At 43.6% G+C, this 15619-nt stretch overlaps 1 protein-coding gene across 1 annotated transcript in view; it reads right to left on the bottom strand.

The window, feature by feature from the left end:
• Positions 1-14805, bottom strand: part of CLTCL1 (clathrin heavy chain like 1) — a 102055-nt gene extending 87250 nt beyond the window's left edge. Inside the window, exons 1-4 of the mRNA XM_088019399.1 lie at positions 14637-14805; positions 13395-13992; positions 12818-12953; positions 1586-1793 (exon numbers count right to left, since the gene is read on the bottom strand). Coding sequence (XP_087875525.1) covers positions 1586-1793; positions 12818-12953; positions 13395-13992; positions 14637-14805 — 1111 coding nt within the window. The remainder of the gene's footprint in view (positions 1-1585; positions 1794-12817; positions 12954-13394; positions 13993-14636) is intronic.
• Positions 14806-15619: the final 814 nt, after the last annotated feature.

The raw sequence follows: 15619 nt of genomic DNA, 5'->3' as shown, positions 1-15619 counted from the left end.
CGGCTCAGGTCATGATCCTGGAGTCCCACATCGGGCTCCCTGCTCAGCAGGGAGTCTGCTTCTCCCTCTGACCCTCCCCCCTCTCATGCTCTCTCTCTATCTCATTCTCTCTAATAAATAAATAAAATCTTTTAAAAAAAATACCAAACAGCCCCTCTCATGGCTGAAATGAGTGACTGCTACTTCTTTAACCAATGCCAGTTTTATCCTCACTCTAATTGGCCCTGACTTATAGATAAGATTTATTGAGATAACCTAATTATAAAATTACTCCCACTTTCTAACAGCACCCAAACTACAGCAAACTCCTATTTCCTTAGACCATCCCCCAATCACCCAACCAAATTCCAAATCCCACAAAAGGTTCTTTCTAATACCCTCTAATAATAGTGTGATACGTCCCAGCCCCCCATGGTATGGTTTCACCCCTGCTGAAACAAGTAATAAACCCAACTTGTTCAACTTCATGCGTGTTGCCAGTGGCCTGTTGGCTGGAAGGGACTGATAGCATGTAAATACTGAGTTCTCTCCATTCCCCTACCACACTCCAACAACCCCCTCCAGGAGATCCACAGAGCACACAGGTAAAGAGAACAGTATCAGAGGACCAGGAAGACTAAAATGCCGGTCATCCCTGAGACCCAAAGAGATATATCAAACAGCAAACAACATGATAGATAAGATCTCTCAAAAATATTGCAAAATAGAAAATACAGAAAAGCCAAAAAAAATCAAAAACCATAAAGGTTAGCAATTCCTTCAACTAAAATTAGTTTATACTGTTTACACTATATGTTCAAAAAATATTTTTACAAGAAATAGAGTTGACAGAAGATCATTTGAAATTAAAAAAAAAAATCAGCTTTTTTTTTTTTTAAATAGAAAGGTCATAACTTCCAGATGTCCATTTACCTACTGAAAGGACAAAGTAGACCCTATTTCTGTAACAAAACAGAAGCACACGCAAAGCTAATATTTGGCATTCACTAATTTTAGCTCCAGAAAGAACTTTCACTTTTCAAGGTGATAATACATCTTGCATAAAATATTAACAAGTCCAGTACATACATAATCCTTTCAATCTCCCAAATCATGGCAATGTGAAAAGATTCTATATTCTCAAAGCAACTAGAAGGTTTCAAACACCCAACATCCCCTGAGTTCAGGGACGCAAAATTCTATTAATCAACAGCTATACAGTCACCAATGTGTTTCCCAAGAGAAGTAGTACCTTGGCTCATACTCTAGGATGCCTGGAGCGCCACTGTAAAGCAGCGCATCATGGGGTCCAGGACACTATAGGGCCCTACTGGTGAACATGCGCCATGTGGTGTTGGCCTTTCCAGATGTAGCAGTTATGAGGATGAGGCCCTGGGCATTCGCTCCCTCCTGTATTTGGCTATATGCATGATGTCACAAAAAACTCAGGTACTCAGGGTACTCTCTTTGGCTAAAACTTTTGGAATTAAGTTTAATATTACTGATGGCACTTTCCTGTGAGTTTACTGACAGTTGTCTGATATTTAAAGTAACAAAGCAGGTAAAGTGAGGTAAAATTCCTTTCTGAAAATCCCATCAGGCTTACCTTTCAGAGCTATCACCTTAGAGGCTGGATTCATGATGGCACTTTCAGCAGAGATGGGCCGCCTGACTGGCGCCATTGGATCGCTCATGTCAATAATCACTACCTGCGCCTGTTCGCCAACCTTCTCTCGGACACATATAAACTTATCAGATTCCATGGTTAGTGTGCTGAATCCAATGTTGGCTGGACTAATTCCCAGGTTTTGGAGCTAAAGAGAAAATAAACATTTGATTAAAAGTAAGTCTTTCCTCTCTGAAACAGATTAAATCTAGCCTATTATTTAGCAAAGTCTAAAAGAAGGAGGAGGAAAAGTTAAGAGTTTAGAAAAAATTTAACATTAAGTGATTATTCGAGGCAAACACTGACTTGTGTTTCTATACCTTTAATAGGTACAGGCAATGCATCAACAGTAGGCCATGAATCAACTCTCAAGGAGCTTACAATCCTGCAGGCTGATGAGAACACACAAGAATAAAGCTAATACCAGGAAGAGGGAAAGATGCCATGAGTGATACAGACAGGAAGACTTCAGCTGGGAGGGGGTGGAGGAGGCCACAAAGAATATTTCACAAATAAGGAGAGCCTCAGCAGGAAGGGGGGCTTAGAGAGGTGAAGGCAGGGGAAGAGAGGAGAAAGGAAGAAAACACAAAAACTGGTTTCCCCAAAAGCTAGCAATAACAAAGAACTAGCCAAGAGTTTTTCCTTAAAGCAACCCCACAAATCATAAAGTCTGATTTAATTTCTCAGGTAAAATATTTCTTGGCAAGTCTAAGGTTAATAAAAAGTCAACAGGTCTGGTACATCTTTGGAGGTAGATTGCTTGAACTTGTATAAAACTTAAATCAGGCACCTTTCTCCAAAGGCCACTTTATACATAGTGCCTGGTTTAAATAAAAACCTATTAATGAGATAAGCTTCAATGAAAAACTCTGGGAAAACACACACTCATGAAATTTCTATCACCCCTATGACGAACCAGGCTTATTTCAAAAAATTCTCCTGCCCCAACCTACCTACAAGCATCTTTGTTTCTAAACATTGTTCTGCTCAACTCAAATGCTACTGCTACTGACTTGACCCTTTAGTACCTGTTACTCTGTGTGAACTTGTATAAAAGTTTATGCTAGCAACAAAGATTAGGGACCACTTGTTAAAAATAACTACCAGCCTTTGGAAGAAGCACAAATGAGGCTGTTCATACCACTAGTATAATTCTTTATCCCATCATTTTTTCCCCATGAACTCCTCAAAAGCAGGGACTATATCTTTTTTTTTTTTAATATTATACTAGTGACCATACATTACATCATTAGTTTTTGATGTGGTGTTGAATGATTCATTGTTTGCTTATAACACCCAGTGCTCAATGAATCATGGGACACTACATCAAGAACTAATGATGTAATGTATGGTGATTAACATAACAATAAAAAATAAAAAAATAAAATAAAATAAAATCACACCCAGTGCTCCATGCAGAATGTGCCCTCCTTAATACCCATCACTGAGCTAGCCCATCCCCCCCACACACCCCCTCTAAAACCCTCAGTTTATTTCTTGGAGTCCATAGTCTCTCATGGTTCATGTCCCCCTCCACTTCCCCCCCTTCATTTTTCCCTTCCTTCTCCTAGTGTCCTCCATGCTATTCGTTATGTTCCACAAATAAGTGAAACCCTATGATAATTGACTTTCTCTGCTTGACTTATTTCACTTAGCATAATCTCCTCCAGTCCCATCCATGTTGATGCAAAAGTTGGGTATTCATCCTTTCTGATGGCTGCATAATATTCCATTGTATATATATACCACATCTTCCTTATCCATTCGTCTGTTGAAGGTCATCTCAGCTCCTTCCACAGTTTGGCTATTGTGGACATTGCTGCTATGAACATTGGGGTGCATATGGCCCTTCTTTTCACTACATCTGTGTCTTTGGGGTAAACACCCAGGAATGCAATTGCTGGGTCATAGGGTAGCTCTATTTTTAATTTTTTGAGGAACCTCCACACTGTTTTCCAAAGTGGCTGTACCAACTTGCATTCCCACCAACAGTGTAAGAGGGTTCCCCTTTCTCCACAACCTCTCTAACATTTGTTGTTTCTTGCCTTGTCAATTTTTGCCATTCTAACTGGTCCAAGGTGGTATCTCAATGTGGTTTTGATGATGAACCTTTTCTCATGTGTCTGTTAGCCATTTGTATGTCTTCTTTGGAGAAGTGTCTTTTCATGTCTTCTGCCCATTTTTTGACTTATTTGTTTTTTTGGATGTTGAGTTTGAGAAGTTCTTATAGATCTTTATAGATCTTGGATATCAGCCCTTTGTCTGTAGTGTCATTTGCAAAAATCTTCTCCCACTCCGTGGGTTGCCTCTTTGTTTTGTTGACTGTTTCCTTTGCTGTGCAGAAGCTTTTTATCTTAAGAAGCAGGGACTATATCTTATTTGTTTCTTGTGGTACAGAGTCTAGCACTATTGAATATTCCAGCTACTGAGTGGAACAGGCTGCAGGACAACAGGTCACCTCATCTGACCTTTCTGCCAACTCAGGAGGCAAGTTACGCCATGCACAATTTACACTAGTGCAACAAAGGCTTTTAGGTTAAGAAATCTTCCCAAAGTCACAATGCTGATCAGTGATGGAGACAGTTGTGAATAAAGCGTGTGCTCTGAAACACAGTACTGAGTTGTTTGAAATTCACATTTTATTTTCACACATATGAAGTAGCAGCTTCAGGCCGTAAATGTAGTGTAGTGAATCAAAGTTGAGACTTTTTCATAGCAAGTAATTTTCCTACATTCATTCCATAAATAAGTACTGAATACATATTACCTACTAGCCACTAACTAGACTCTGAAAACAGTAAGTTACATAAGATATAGTCACACTATCCAGAGCCCACAGACTGTGGAGACTAATGATTACTATTAGGTTGAACTATAGGAAGCTGCTGATAAGAGGACAATGAAAAGCACCCCTGGGAGCAGCGGCCGGAGGGGTGGGGAACGGGGTGAAAGTTCCCAGGAGACCTACACAGTCTCCTTTTTTTATTATGAATTATTATAAGCATTATACTATATAAGCATCTAGTAACATTTAGAGAGCACCCTAACACTCAAGCACCCAACACCCAACACTGTCAAATCTTTACATTTCAGAGCCACACACTTAAGTGGGCCTATATTTTCTAAATTTTCACTTTATTCTTAGTTTGGGGATCATGTTGGGTAAATATGGCAACATTCTGATTTCAACTCCAAATATCAAGAAATATTTGTACTCAATCTCTTGAGCACAGTACATTCTTAAATATTAGTCACTGAGTTCAGTTCCTCACACAAGAGTATATACACACATTCATGGCATTTGGAAAAGGTAAAAGTACCTCGCAAACCAAGACACTGAAAACAGGGCATCCAAAAATAAGTCAGAGACTATTAGAACTAGAAGAAAGGAAGACGGTGGTTCTCAACCAGGGGTGGTATCCTGTAGTCTTTGGAAACAGGAGCAATTTGAATTGCACAGTGACTAGAAAACACTACTAGCATTTACTGGGCTAGGGCCAGGGATGCCAAACACAGGACAATCCCACAAAAATAACTTTTACATCCAAAATATCAAATATTGGGGTGCCTGGATGCTTAGTCAGTTGAGCCTCCAACTCCTGATTTCGATTCAGGTCATGATCTCAAGTAGCGGGTTCAAGCCTCTCGGCGGGTTCCACTCAATGAGAAGGGGGTTCTGCTTCGGATTCTCCCTCTCCCCCCTGGGCGTGCATGCTCTTTCTCTCTCTAAATAAATAAGTCATAAATAAATAAGTAAATAAATATCAAGTACCACTGAGCTTTACTCCATATGCAGAAACAGAATCCCAGAGAAGTGGTGTGCTCAAAGCGATGTTTTCTCATTAGTTAGCAGCTATAACTAAGGACTCCTGACTCCTGTGATAATTATTCTGAAAGGTAACCTAGACACACTCTTAAAACAGTCCATATATGAGTTAAGCAAAAGTACACAAGATACTATCTAATAATCCTTTTCTGTTCTCAAGACCTGCAATTAAATGAATCCAAACTCAAATCTGACACTGGGGAAAACATAAAAAGAAATTACTCATCCAACAGTCCTGTGGTTTCTATATTTAAGGGGCTAAGGGACAGCAGTCTGACTGGGAAGGTTGCAGCTGTGTTTACACAGGGCTGTTGGTGAAAACACCAATTGCCCATATCAAAGAGCCAAAACATTCCAGTTGCACTGAACATCCCAGGTTTTCAGGCCTCTTGTCTTTGAAGATGCTAGTCCTTTCTCCTTCTGTATATGTCTCTTCAGGCTCATTCACTGCCTTATCACTGTACCAGCACATGGATGTTCAATAATTAATTAGTAAAGAAGTTACAAGTTTTAGGCAGTCAAGAAAATAATTTAAAGTAACTCAAAAATATATATTTTATATGTCAAACTTACCAGCAAGCTTTTTCCTAGCCTAAAGAGGGAGCTTTGTAAATGAGGACCTATGAAAAATGATGATACTGAGGTCTTTTCTAGAACTAACCTAAAATTCTAGGACTAGGTTAGTTCAGGGTACTTTAAAAATTAATTTGTATTGTGCTTTACAGAACTTCTCTCAAATTACACCAATGTAGGTTTTCTGTATTTTAAAACCAATGCATAAGACCCTATATTTATACTTGTTAAATGTCAACTAGTTGGATTCCAGCCTGTCAAGATCTGCTTGGAGTCTAATTTTGTCATTGAACTTTGCTAGCCCAGCTCTGCGGCATCCTTCAGCCAGCCAAGAGAGATCGTAATCTCTCCCTGGCATGGAGGCCGCCAGGAGGCCTCAAGCAAGAGAAGCAAAAGAAGAAAATATAGAACAGATGAAAGGAATAGATTCAGTGAAACAGCAAGGGAACGCAAAGAAATACTTACAGGATGGGGTGACAGGTGTCAACAACTACTGCCCCAGAAGGATATTAGTAAGCAATACTGTCAAATACATGCTGCAATCTGTATGTAATCTTAAAAGAAAGATCTTCAAATTCTGTTAAGTTACAAAAGCAAAAGGAGGGGAATTTTATAACAGGATTCTTTTAATCATTTTTTGAAAGATACAATGGTTTCCTTAATAATAGTTTCTTCTGGGAAAAGAGACCCAGTGTTTGAACATAAAGGTTTTTTTTCCTTTTTTTAAAGATTTTATATATTTATTTATCAGAGAGAAAGAGAGAGAGAGAGAGCAAGTGCACAAGCAGGGGGAGCAGCAGGTAGAGGGAGAAGCAGGCTTCCCGTGGAGCAGGGAGCCTGATGTAGGGCTCAATCCCAGGACCCTGGGATCATGACCTGAGCCGAAGGCAGACGCTTAAAGACTAAGCCACCCAGGTGCCCCTGGTTTATCTCTTTATCTAGTTCCTTGAGATATAAAGTTAGGTTTATTTTTTCTTAATATAGGCATTATTACTATAAACTTCCCCCTTAGAACTGCTTGATGTGGGGCTCCATCCCAAGACCCTGGGATCATGGGGTGCCTGGGTGGCTCAGTCAGTTAGGCGGCTGCCTTCAGCTCAGGTCATGATCCTGGAGTCCTGGGATCGAGCCCTGTGTCGGGCTTCCTGCACAGCAGGAAAGCCAGCTTCTCCCTCTCCCTCTGCTGCTCTGCCTACTTGTGCTCTCTCTCTGTCAAATAAATAAATAAAATCTTAAAAAAAAAAAAAAAAAAAGACCCTGGGATCATGACCTGAGCCGAAGGCAGAAACTTAACTGATGGAGCCACCCAGGTGTCCAGAAAGGTTTAATTTTCATTTATATGTTCTATTTGGGGCTATTCTTCCCATGAATATGTATTACTTTAAAGCTTGCTCCAGACAGACTTTGCCCTAGTTACAGACTTTGCTCAAGAACCTGGTGGAAAGGGACCTTGACTAAGATCCTCCTAGCACATGGTAACTCTTTTAACCCAATAAACTAAAAAAGTACTTGTGCGATTTGGGGATTTTGAACATTTAAATATGTTCTATGGTGATAACTGATTCTTCCAAGGAGGACCTGTCCGAATTCATTTAATATTTGCTCAATTACTGTTATCACTGTTGTGGATATTCTCGCAAAGGCTGACCCTTCCACACACCCTGGGTGACTGTGTGATTACGCTCTTCACTTTGTAAATAAGAAAGTCAGAAGGTAAGTGACTAGCCCAGTATCTACTTTCAATACAAGAATCATATCCACCCAAGGCAAAATTTAACGGCTTACACAAGACCTTAAAAACATTTTACATGGGTACACAACAATTTCAGGACACAAGCAGCCTACTGTTGTTTGTCTTAGTATAACAAAAACCATTTCACAAAATACGATGGCTATGTAATGGCAACATAAACCAAGTATGTACTAGGCTGTGAGTACAGTGCCGCTTTTCAGAGTGACTCCCTGGGGCCTCTCCAGCAGACACAGGTGCACATGTCTGTTTTCAATTCAAGCTCTATCTACTCCTTAGAGTTCTGCCTTCCCTACTCATGTGTAAAAGGCTTCAAACATCAATCTCTTTAATTATGAATAATGATTAGAAGATTGATTCAATCTAACTGCATGTGAGACTCACCTGAAAAGAAAGGCCAAAGTTCTCACCTCTCAGAGATTCTGATTTAATGTTTAAGGTGGGCGCCTACAGAGGTGTTTCCCAGCCTAGGCTGGGAAGCCCTGATTAAGACTAGTGACTACCTCGCTCCTACAATTTACATAGATTCCCTTGGCAGACTGTATCCGTTAAGAACATCACCTCAGAGATATGCTACATATCAAAACCTTGAGGGAATGCATTTATATGTTCTCTGTGTTGAGCTCTTTCACATTTCAAAACTCTTACAAACAACTATTCCTCTTCTGAATCAAGGTGTCATCGGTTCTTAGCCCTTTAGCTTTTTTTCATTCTCAGCATAAATAGCAACAACCTTCAAACTTAGATATCTGAATACAAAAAAGTTCAAACAGTGCACAGAGGAAAAATATTTCTGCAGAACTAGTCCTCCTCTCAAAACCAGGTTGACAGGATAAGTAAAGTTAAATAAATTGCTACAATCTCAAGCTGAAGTGGAAGAAAGCTTTATTATAATGCATTAGATATAGAAGTACAACTTCTGCTTTGGGTACATTCCTGAAAAGTTGACTGTAGAATAAAAGTTCCTATACACTGATTTTTTTTCTTTTTTAAAGATTTATTATCTTCCAGAGGGGGAAGCAGAGGGAGGGGGGAGGGAGAATCCCAAGCAGAAACCCCTGCTGTTCATGAAGCCCCCCGTGGGGCTCAATCCCATGACACCAGCCGAAATCAAGAGTTGGAGGCCCAACCGACTGAGCCACCCAGGCACCCCCTATATGCTGATATCTATTTTCCCACTGGCCATTATAAAACTATTTTTTCCTCTGGGGAAAATCTGGCCCAAGAATTTTCATATGAAACAAACCAAAATTAAAAACAGAAGAAAGATAATTAGATTCACAAAATACAAAGTGATATGGTAGACAAGCGGGGGGCGGGGCAGAAACAAAATGTGAGATAAGCAAGAGTATTCTTAATAAAGTAGACTTAACAGTAAACTGGTCACAGGTGAGCTATACAGACGGCAAATATGCAGAAAAGTCTACAAACTGTCATTAGACAATCTACATTACAACTAACCAGTCACTGATGATACAAACATTTCAGTAAGAAATTGGCTTCATTTCTTCAAAGATCTCAGGGCCTGTTATGTACTGGACAGTGGGAATACAACTGCAGATAGGAGGAGATCCTGAGCTTGCAGTCCAGTAGGGAAAGTGACCACCTATACACCATACAGTTAGGGCCATCATGAGGGAAGCCCCAAAGCTATGGGCGCACAAAGGAAAGGCTCCTAATTCTGACATGTCAGGGATAGCTTCCTGTCATTTAAGCAGAAGGCTAAGTAGGACTTGGCTGGGTAAGAAGAGTGAGGGGAAGAGGGCGCCTGACTCAGTCAGTGGCTCAGTCAGTTAAACATCTGCCTTCAGCTCAGGTCATGATCCCAGAGGTCCGGCATCGGGCTCCCTGCTCAGGAGGGAGTCTGCTTCTCCCTCTGCCCCTACCCCCTGCTCATACGCTTGCTCGTGTGTGCTCTCTCTCTCAAATAGATAAAAATAAAAATTAAAATAAAAAAAAAAGAGTGGGGGGAAGAATGTTCTGGAAAGAGGCAATAACATGTGCAAAAGCCCACAGAAGAGTGTTGGGCTCCAGAGAAGGTCTTGAAGGACAAGATGGGGAGCAGCAAAAGAGTTGAGCAGGTGCTGGATTAGGCAGGGCTTTACAGGGCACTGGGGAGTCTGGCATTTTCATCTTGGAAGCATTCACTGATGAACTTTAAGCAGATGTTTAGCTTTTGAGAAGATCTCTTTGCCTGTGTGCTAGAGAATGGGGAAGGCAAGACTGGAGGTAGATGACCAGAGACAAAGTTAGTGCAGCCATCTAGGTAAGCAATGTTGGCACAGGCCAGGGTCATGTTGGTCATGCTAAGAGTGGCAGAATAATGCCCAAAATACATAGGAGGAAGCACCAACAGGTGAGGGAGAAGTCATGGCTGTCTCCTAGGTTCCTGGCTGGAAACCAGAGAAGATACACATTTGGGGAGAAAGAAGAACCCTATTTTGGAACATGATGTGTTTGAAGAACCTATAGATCATCCAATGTCCTTCTCCAACAGACAGCTGTCATAATGGCAGTAACAACTGACAAGAATAGAACATTTTATTATGTACCAGACACTGTCCCACACCCTTACATTTATCACATTTATTAACTCAAAATGTCATAATAGTTCTATGAGGTAAAAACTATCCCTTTCATCTCTATACTATAGATGTAGAGATGGACACACAAAAAGGTTACAAAAATTGCCCAAATTCACTTGGCCAGTCAAACCCTTCCGTTTGTCCTCAGTCTGTGCTCTTAACCAGAGCCTGCTATTGTCTCTCCTACATGCATCTCTGAGGCTCAGCAAAAATATGCAGCCTGCCTGGGAACACTGAGCATATGGGAATACATACAAATCAGCCAGTAGAGCATACAAAATGAAAAGATAAAGGGGCTCAAGGCAAACCCCAGGCTTATTCATGAGAGGAGCCCACAAAGGAAACTGGGGTGTGGGCAGAGAGATAGGAGAAACCCTCGGAGACTGTGGTATGACCAAAAGCAACAGAGAAAGGGTCATGAGGAGGCAGTAAAGCACAGTGTCAACTGTAGAAGATGTTTGTGATGCTGGGGTTTGAATTCATTTTTTTTTGTAGCAGGGCCTGGCAAACTACAGACTGTTTTTGTATAGCCCAACTAAAAATGGGTTTTACACTTTTCACAAAATTTTAAAAAGGGGGGATGGGAGATTATGTGACAAGAGACAATACATGGCCCTCAAAGGCCTAACCTATTACTATCTGGTCCTTTACAAAAAAGTCTGCATGACAACTTGTGACCTTGGCAAGAACAGATGCAGGGGAACAGTGGGGGCAAAAACCAGACTGCAGGTTATTAAGGAATATAAGGGAAGTGATGGAGGGATAAGGTAATTTTTTCATGATGTCTAGCTGTGAGGTAAGAGCTTCAAGGGGACAGGGGAGAGGCAGAAGTTCGTTTGTGTAAAGACAGAAGAGATATGAGCATGGTTAAACACAAACATAGAGGAAGCCACCAAGAGGGAATGGATGAAAACACAGGAAAGACAAGATGCTACTGAGCAACTCCCTGTTAAAAGGGGGAAGGATGTAGGATCCAGAACACATGCAAGAGAAAGAAAAAAAAAAAACAACACCCACTTTTGGGAAAACAGGAAGGCAGAAAGGGGCAACCGCAGACAAGTTTGTAAGGCTGCAGGCATGAAGGTGAGGAATATCCCAGTTTATGGCTTCTGTTTCGCTAATCATCTGCTGCCAGCAAGGGGGAGTGGCAGAATCAGGGATTTAAGGAACAAGCGGAAATTTTGAAATGTCCGCAGTTAAGGGAGAGCGTACAGACTAGAAAAGCAAGGAGTGCAGAGCAATCTCAACAGCTGGTTAATGCTGGAGACCACAAACCACATTTACATGACCTGTATGTTAACAAGTCACAAGCATTTTCCAGGTAATTAGATTTCTTCAAGACATTATGAACTTCGGGGTGCCTGGGTTGCTCAGTCGTTAAGCGTCTGCCTTCGGCTCAGGTCATGATCCCAGGGTCCTGGGATCGAGTCCCCACATCGGGCTCCCTGCTCAGCGGGAAGCCTGCTTCTCCCTCTCCCACTCCCCTTGCTTGTGTTCCTGCTCTCGCTGCGTCTCTCTGTTAAATAAATAAAATCTTTAAAAAAAAAAAAAGGCCTTATGAACTTCGATAGGAATTTAAAATGCCCTACTGCTTCCTTGCCTTTTGAAGAGAACATATTTAGTGGCTAAAGCACAGGCTTTGCAGTCAGAGATCAGAGTTAGAACTCAAACTGTCACTTGACTAGTTGTGTAATTTTACCTTTACTGCTTATTCTCTCTCTGCCTCAGTTATCTGTAACTCTTGTGCCTGTTATGATAAATACTAAATTAAATTGAGATTTATAAAATACATAGTATAGTGATTAGCAAGAGAAATGGCTCAATAAAGTGGCTCATACATATTATTATATTGTTCTAATTGGCAGCAGCAGTAGTATTTTGTTATTTCACATAACTGTCAAGAGATGTGTGTTCAGGAGACTTCTACCTTGACACAACTACAGCTGTATCACTAACCAAGTGACCACGGAGGAGTACTCTAGGGATTAAGTTGCCAATCTGCATAATAAGAGGATCTGACTGGTCACTATACTCCTCTGTGCTGTGGAAAAAAAAAAAAGACCTTCCAATTCACCACATTCCTGGCAATCCCGCAGTGTAATCACAAAGACCTGAGTCTGAATCCTGCTCTTACTTGCTGAATGACTGGACAGCTTATTTAACCTCTTTGTGCGTTGGTTTCCTCACCTGGAAAACAGAGAAAATCATATGGATCTTATGGGATTGTAATGATTTTTTTTTTTAAGTAGGCTCCATGCCTAGCCCATGGAGACACGGGGTGGGGGGTGGGGTCTCCCAACTCACAACTGTGAGATCCAGACCTGAGCTGAGATCAAGAGTCAGAGCTTAACGGACTTAGCCACTCAAACGCCCCAGGATTGTGATGAAACATAAAGCACAGAGCCAAGGGCAACTATTCATCTACCCCACCTCCTCACCTGTAAAATGAGAACCATATCACCCTTCACAGATGTGACACATGCGTGTGATGTGACTGAAGCACTGTACACCGTGCTAGTACACAACCCTTGGTCAAACACCAGCAGCCAATCTTTATTTCCCTGAGGCACAACTCTATTAGGAGAGTTGGAGATACAACAAACTGGGATCTCAATAAAAAGCTAAACTTTGGCGGGTGTTATTGCATTGAAAGGGTCTTATTAAAACACACCATGATCCCTCCTCCTCTTTGGTCACACGATTTGACGATCCTTTCCCCCACGAAACCACTCCAGTGACTTCGGTAGCCAAAAGACGCAAACTCAGAGGTGAGACTCGAGAGACGCAAAAGGGGAAACGAGGCTCAGACTCAGATTTTAGAGTTATAAAGCTTGCGACTGGAATCCGAGTGCACTGCTCGTCAGTCTGGATACAGTTCCCAGAAGCACTGAAAGAGGACATTTCGGCAGATCTTCGGTATCCATCACCCGGCGCTCTCAGCATGCCACCGAGGCCTGAGCCGCCCGAGAAGGACTACCGTCGCTACCGGATAACGGGTTTCAGCGACCAGCACACCTGGCGGGGCCGCACGTGCGGGCCACCGCGCCCTGCCACTGCACCGGCCGGCGCGCCTCGACACCGACCCGCCCACCCTGGCCCGCCCGGGTCTGTGTGCCGCGCCGCGTCCACCGGAGTCGGGGTCCAGGGCCAGGGGCCGGGGTTCTGGGTGGCCGGCCAGTCAGCGGCCCCCGCCCGGTCCCCCGGGAGGCGGGGCGGCCGGGGGCGCGGCTGACAGGACGGAGCGCGCGACCCGCCCTGTAGCCTGCCCGGCCTCGGTGCCGGAGCCCGGGTCTCACCTGGAAGTGCTCCTGGAAACGGATGGGGAGGATCTGCGCCATGGCGGGCGCGGGGCCGAGGAGGCAACGGAGACGGAGACCGAGGCGGTAGCGGCCGTGGCTGTAGCTCTCCTCACGCGGGCCGACTGGCGGCGAGGGATGGGGTGGCGGCGGCGGCCGCGCAGGCGCACTGCCCGGGTCCCCGGCCCGCACGCGCTGCTTCCCGCACGAACCCTGCGCGGGATCCCTCCGCCCGCCGCCTGAGGGTCCGCGAAAAGTAGTCCCGCGCTTATCCGCGCTTCCGGCACCCGGGAGCAAGAACCAGTCGGCCAGCGCTGCTTTGGGGAAGTACCCAGGGCAGGTGTGCACGGGAAGGTGGCGGGGTCCCGGACTAACCCCCAGCTGGTGCCCCGGACAGGTGTGCGCGGGACGGTGGGGAGGGGTTCCGGGCTAAACCCTGGCCAGTGCCTGGGGCAGGTGTACGTGGAAAGGTGGAAGCGGTAGGGGCTGCTCCCCGCGGATGCTCAGGAGTGGTGTGCGCGGGAAAGTGGACCGAGTCTCTGGCCGCAGTGCCCAGGACAAGTGTGCGCGGACGGGGACTAGGCGTGGGCTGCCCTCAGCAAGTTTCCTGAGGGATAGGGTTTTCACTAGAGGTAAACCAAGTTCCGGGACTGCCCTTGCCTAGAGCCTTCCATGTGTTGGGGTGGCGGGCAGTGGGGGAAGTTCTACCTCAAACTCTGGACAGTTTTTTCAGGGACACTCTTTTTTTATTCAGGCACAGATGTGACAAAAACACCGTGAAAGGAGTGTGAGAAGTATGTGTGCAGATGAGTGCACAAGGCTCAGCCCTCGCTTCTGTAGGGAACATCTTTCCTGGCTCATGCAATTTCTATAGAGTGTGCTGTATCAGAATATCAGGGCGGAGAGCCTGCAAAGATCACATCTTGCAGCAGATGACCAACCAAAGACCACTGAGGGTCACCTGGATTGCCTGTGATCGCAGAATAGAGTAGCAGTTCCGGAACTAGAGCCCACATCTGCTTTGCCCAGCGGTCAGTTGTTCTCTGAGGCACCATCTGAAGATGTGTTTTGCATGCAGATGGCTCAGCTGCATAAAAGAGGTTTGTCAGGGAAGGGAAAGCCTTTGGCATTCTGTGTAAGCATTCCCACAGTGTAATCGATACCCTGTATGCTTCCGGTTGCTCACTGGTAATTTTAAGAAATTAATAGTCCCCCGTGAATAACACAGTGTGCAGTTATTTGCACAATGGCTTCACAATCTAGTATCGTCCAAAAATATGTTAAAGAAGAAACACTGCTCACTTTCAAATGAAATCTCTTTTTCAGTAATTAACCAAGAACCTTTGCAGACTGCCCTTTCAACATCTGTGTAGCCTCACCATCTAACAATAGAGCTGGCTTTTGCTATGGGTAGTACCACCCAAATCTCTCCATTTTGGCAATTATGCCTGTGACCCCAAGTACCCTTCGCACCAAACATATAAATCCTTAGTATTAATTAGTATTTCTCCCTAAATTACCATCCCCCCACAAGGGGGGCGGCTTTTGGAGGGTCAAAACTAAAAATTTACATCCTAGAAAAAATAATGTCAAGAAAATTGTGGTTAAACAAAATGATAGGATTCTTAATAAGTCCAGACCTCACTGTGTGTCTATAGTTGTAATGGAACTGAACATTATTTTTTTTAATTTTATTTTTATTCTTTAAAGATTTTATTTATTTATTTGACAGAGAGAAACACAGCAAGAGATGGAACACAAGCAGGGGGAGCGGGAGAGGGAGAAGCAGGCTTCCCGCGGAGCAGGGAGCCCAATGCGGGGCTCAATCTTAGGACGCTGGGATCATGACCTGAGCTGAAGGCAGATGCTTAATGACTGAGCCACCCAGGCGGCCAGGAACTGAACATTCTGATTTGAGAAGGATTCTAGTATTCTCAGCACTGG

The sequence above is a fragment of the Eumetopias jubatus genome, unplaced genomic scaffold, assembly GCF_037043125.1.
Source record: "Eumetopias jubatus isolate StellerSeaLion01/CBP00866 unplaced genomic scaffold, mEumJub1_p1.0 scaffold_16, whole genome shotgun sequence".
Lineage (NCBI taxonomy): Eukaryota > Metazoa > Chordata > Mammalia > Carnivora > Otariidae > Eumetopias > Eumetopias jubatus.
This window is presented reverse-complemented; position numbering and strand designations above follow the sequence as displayed.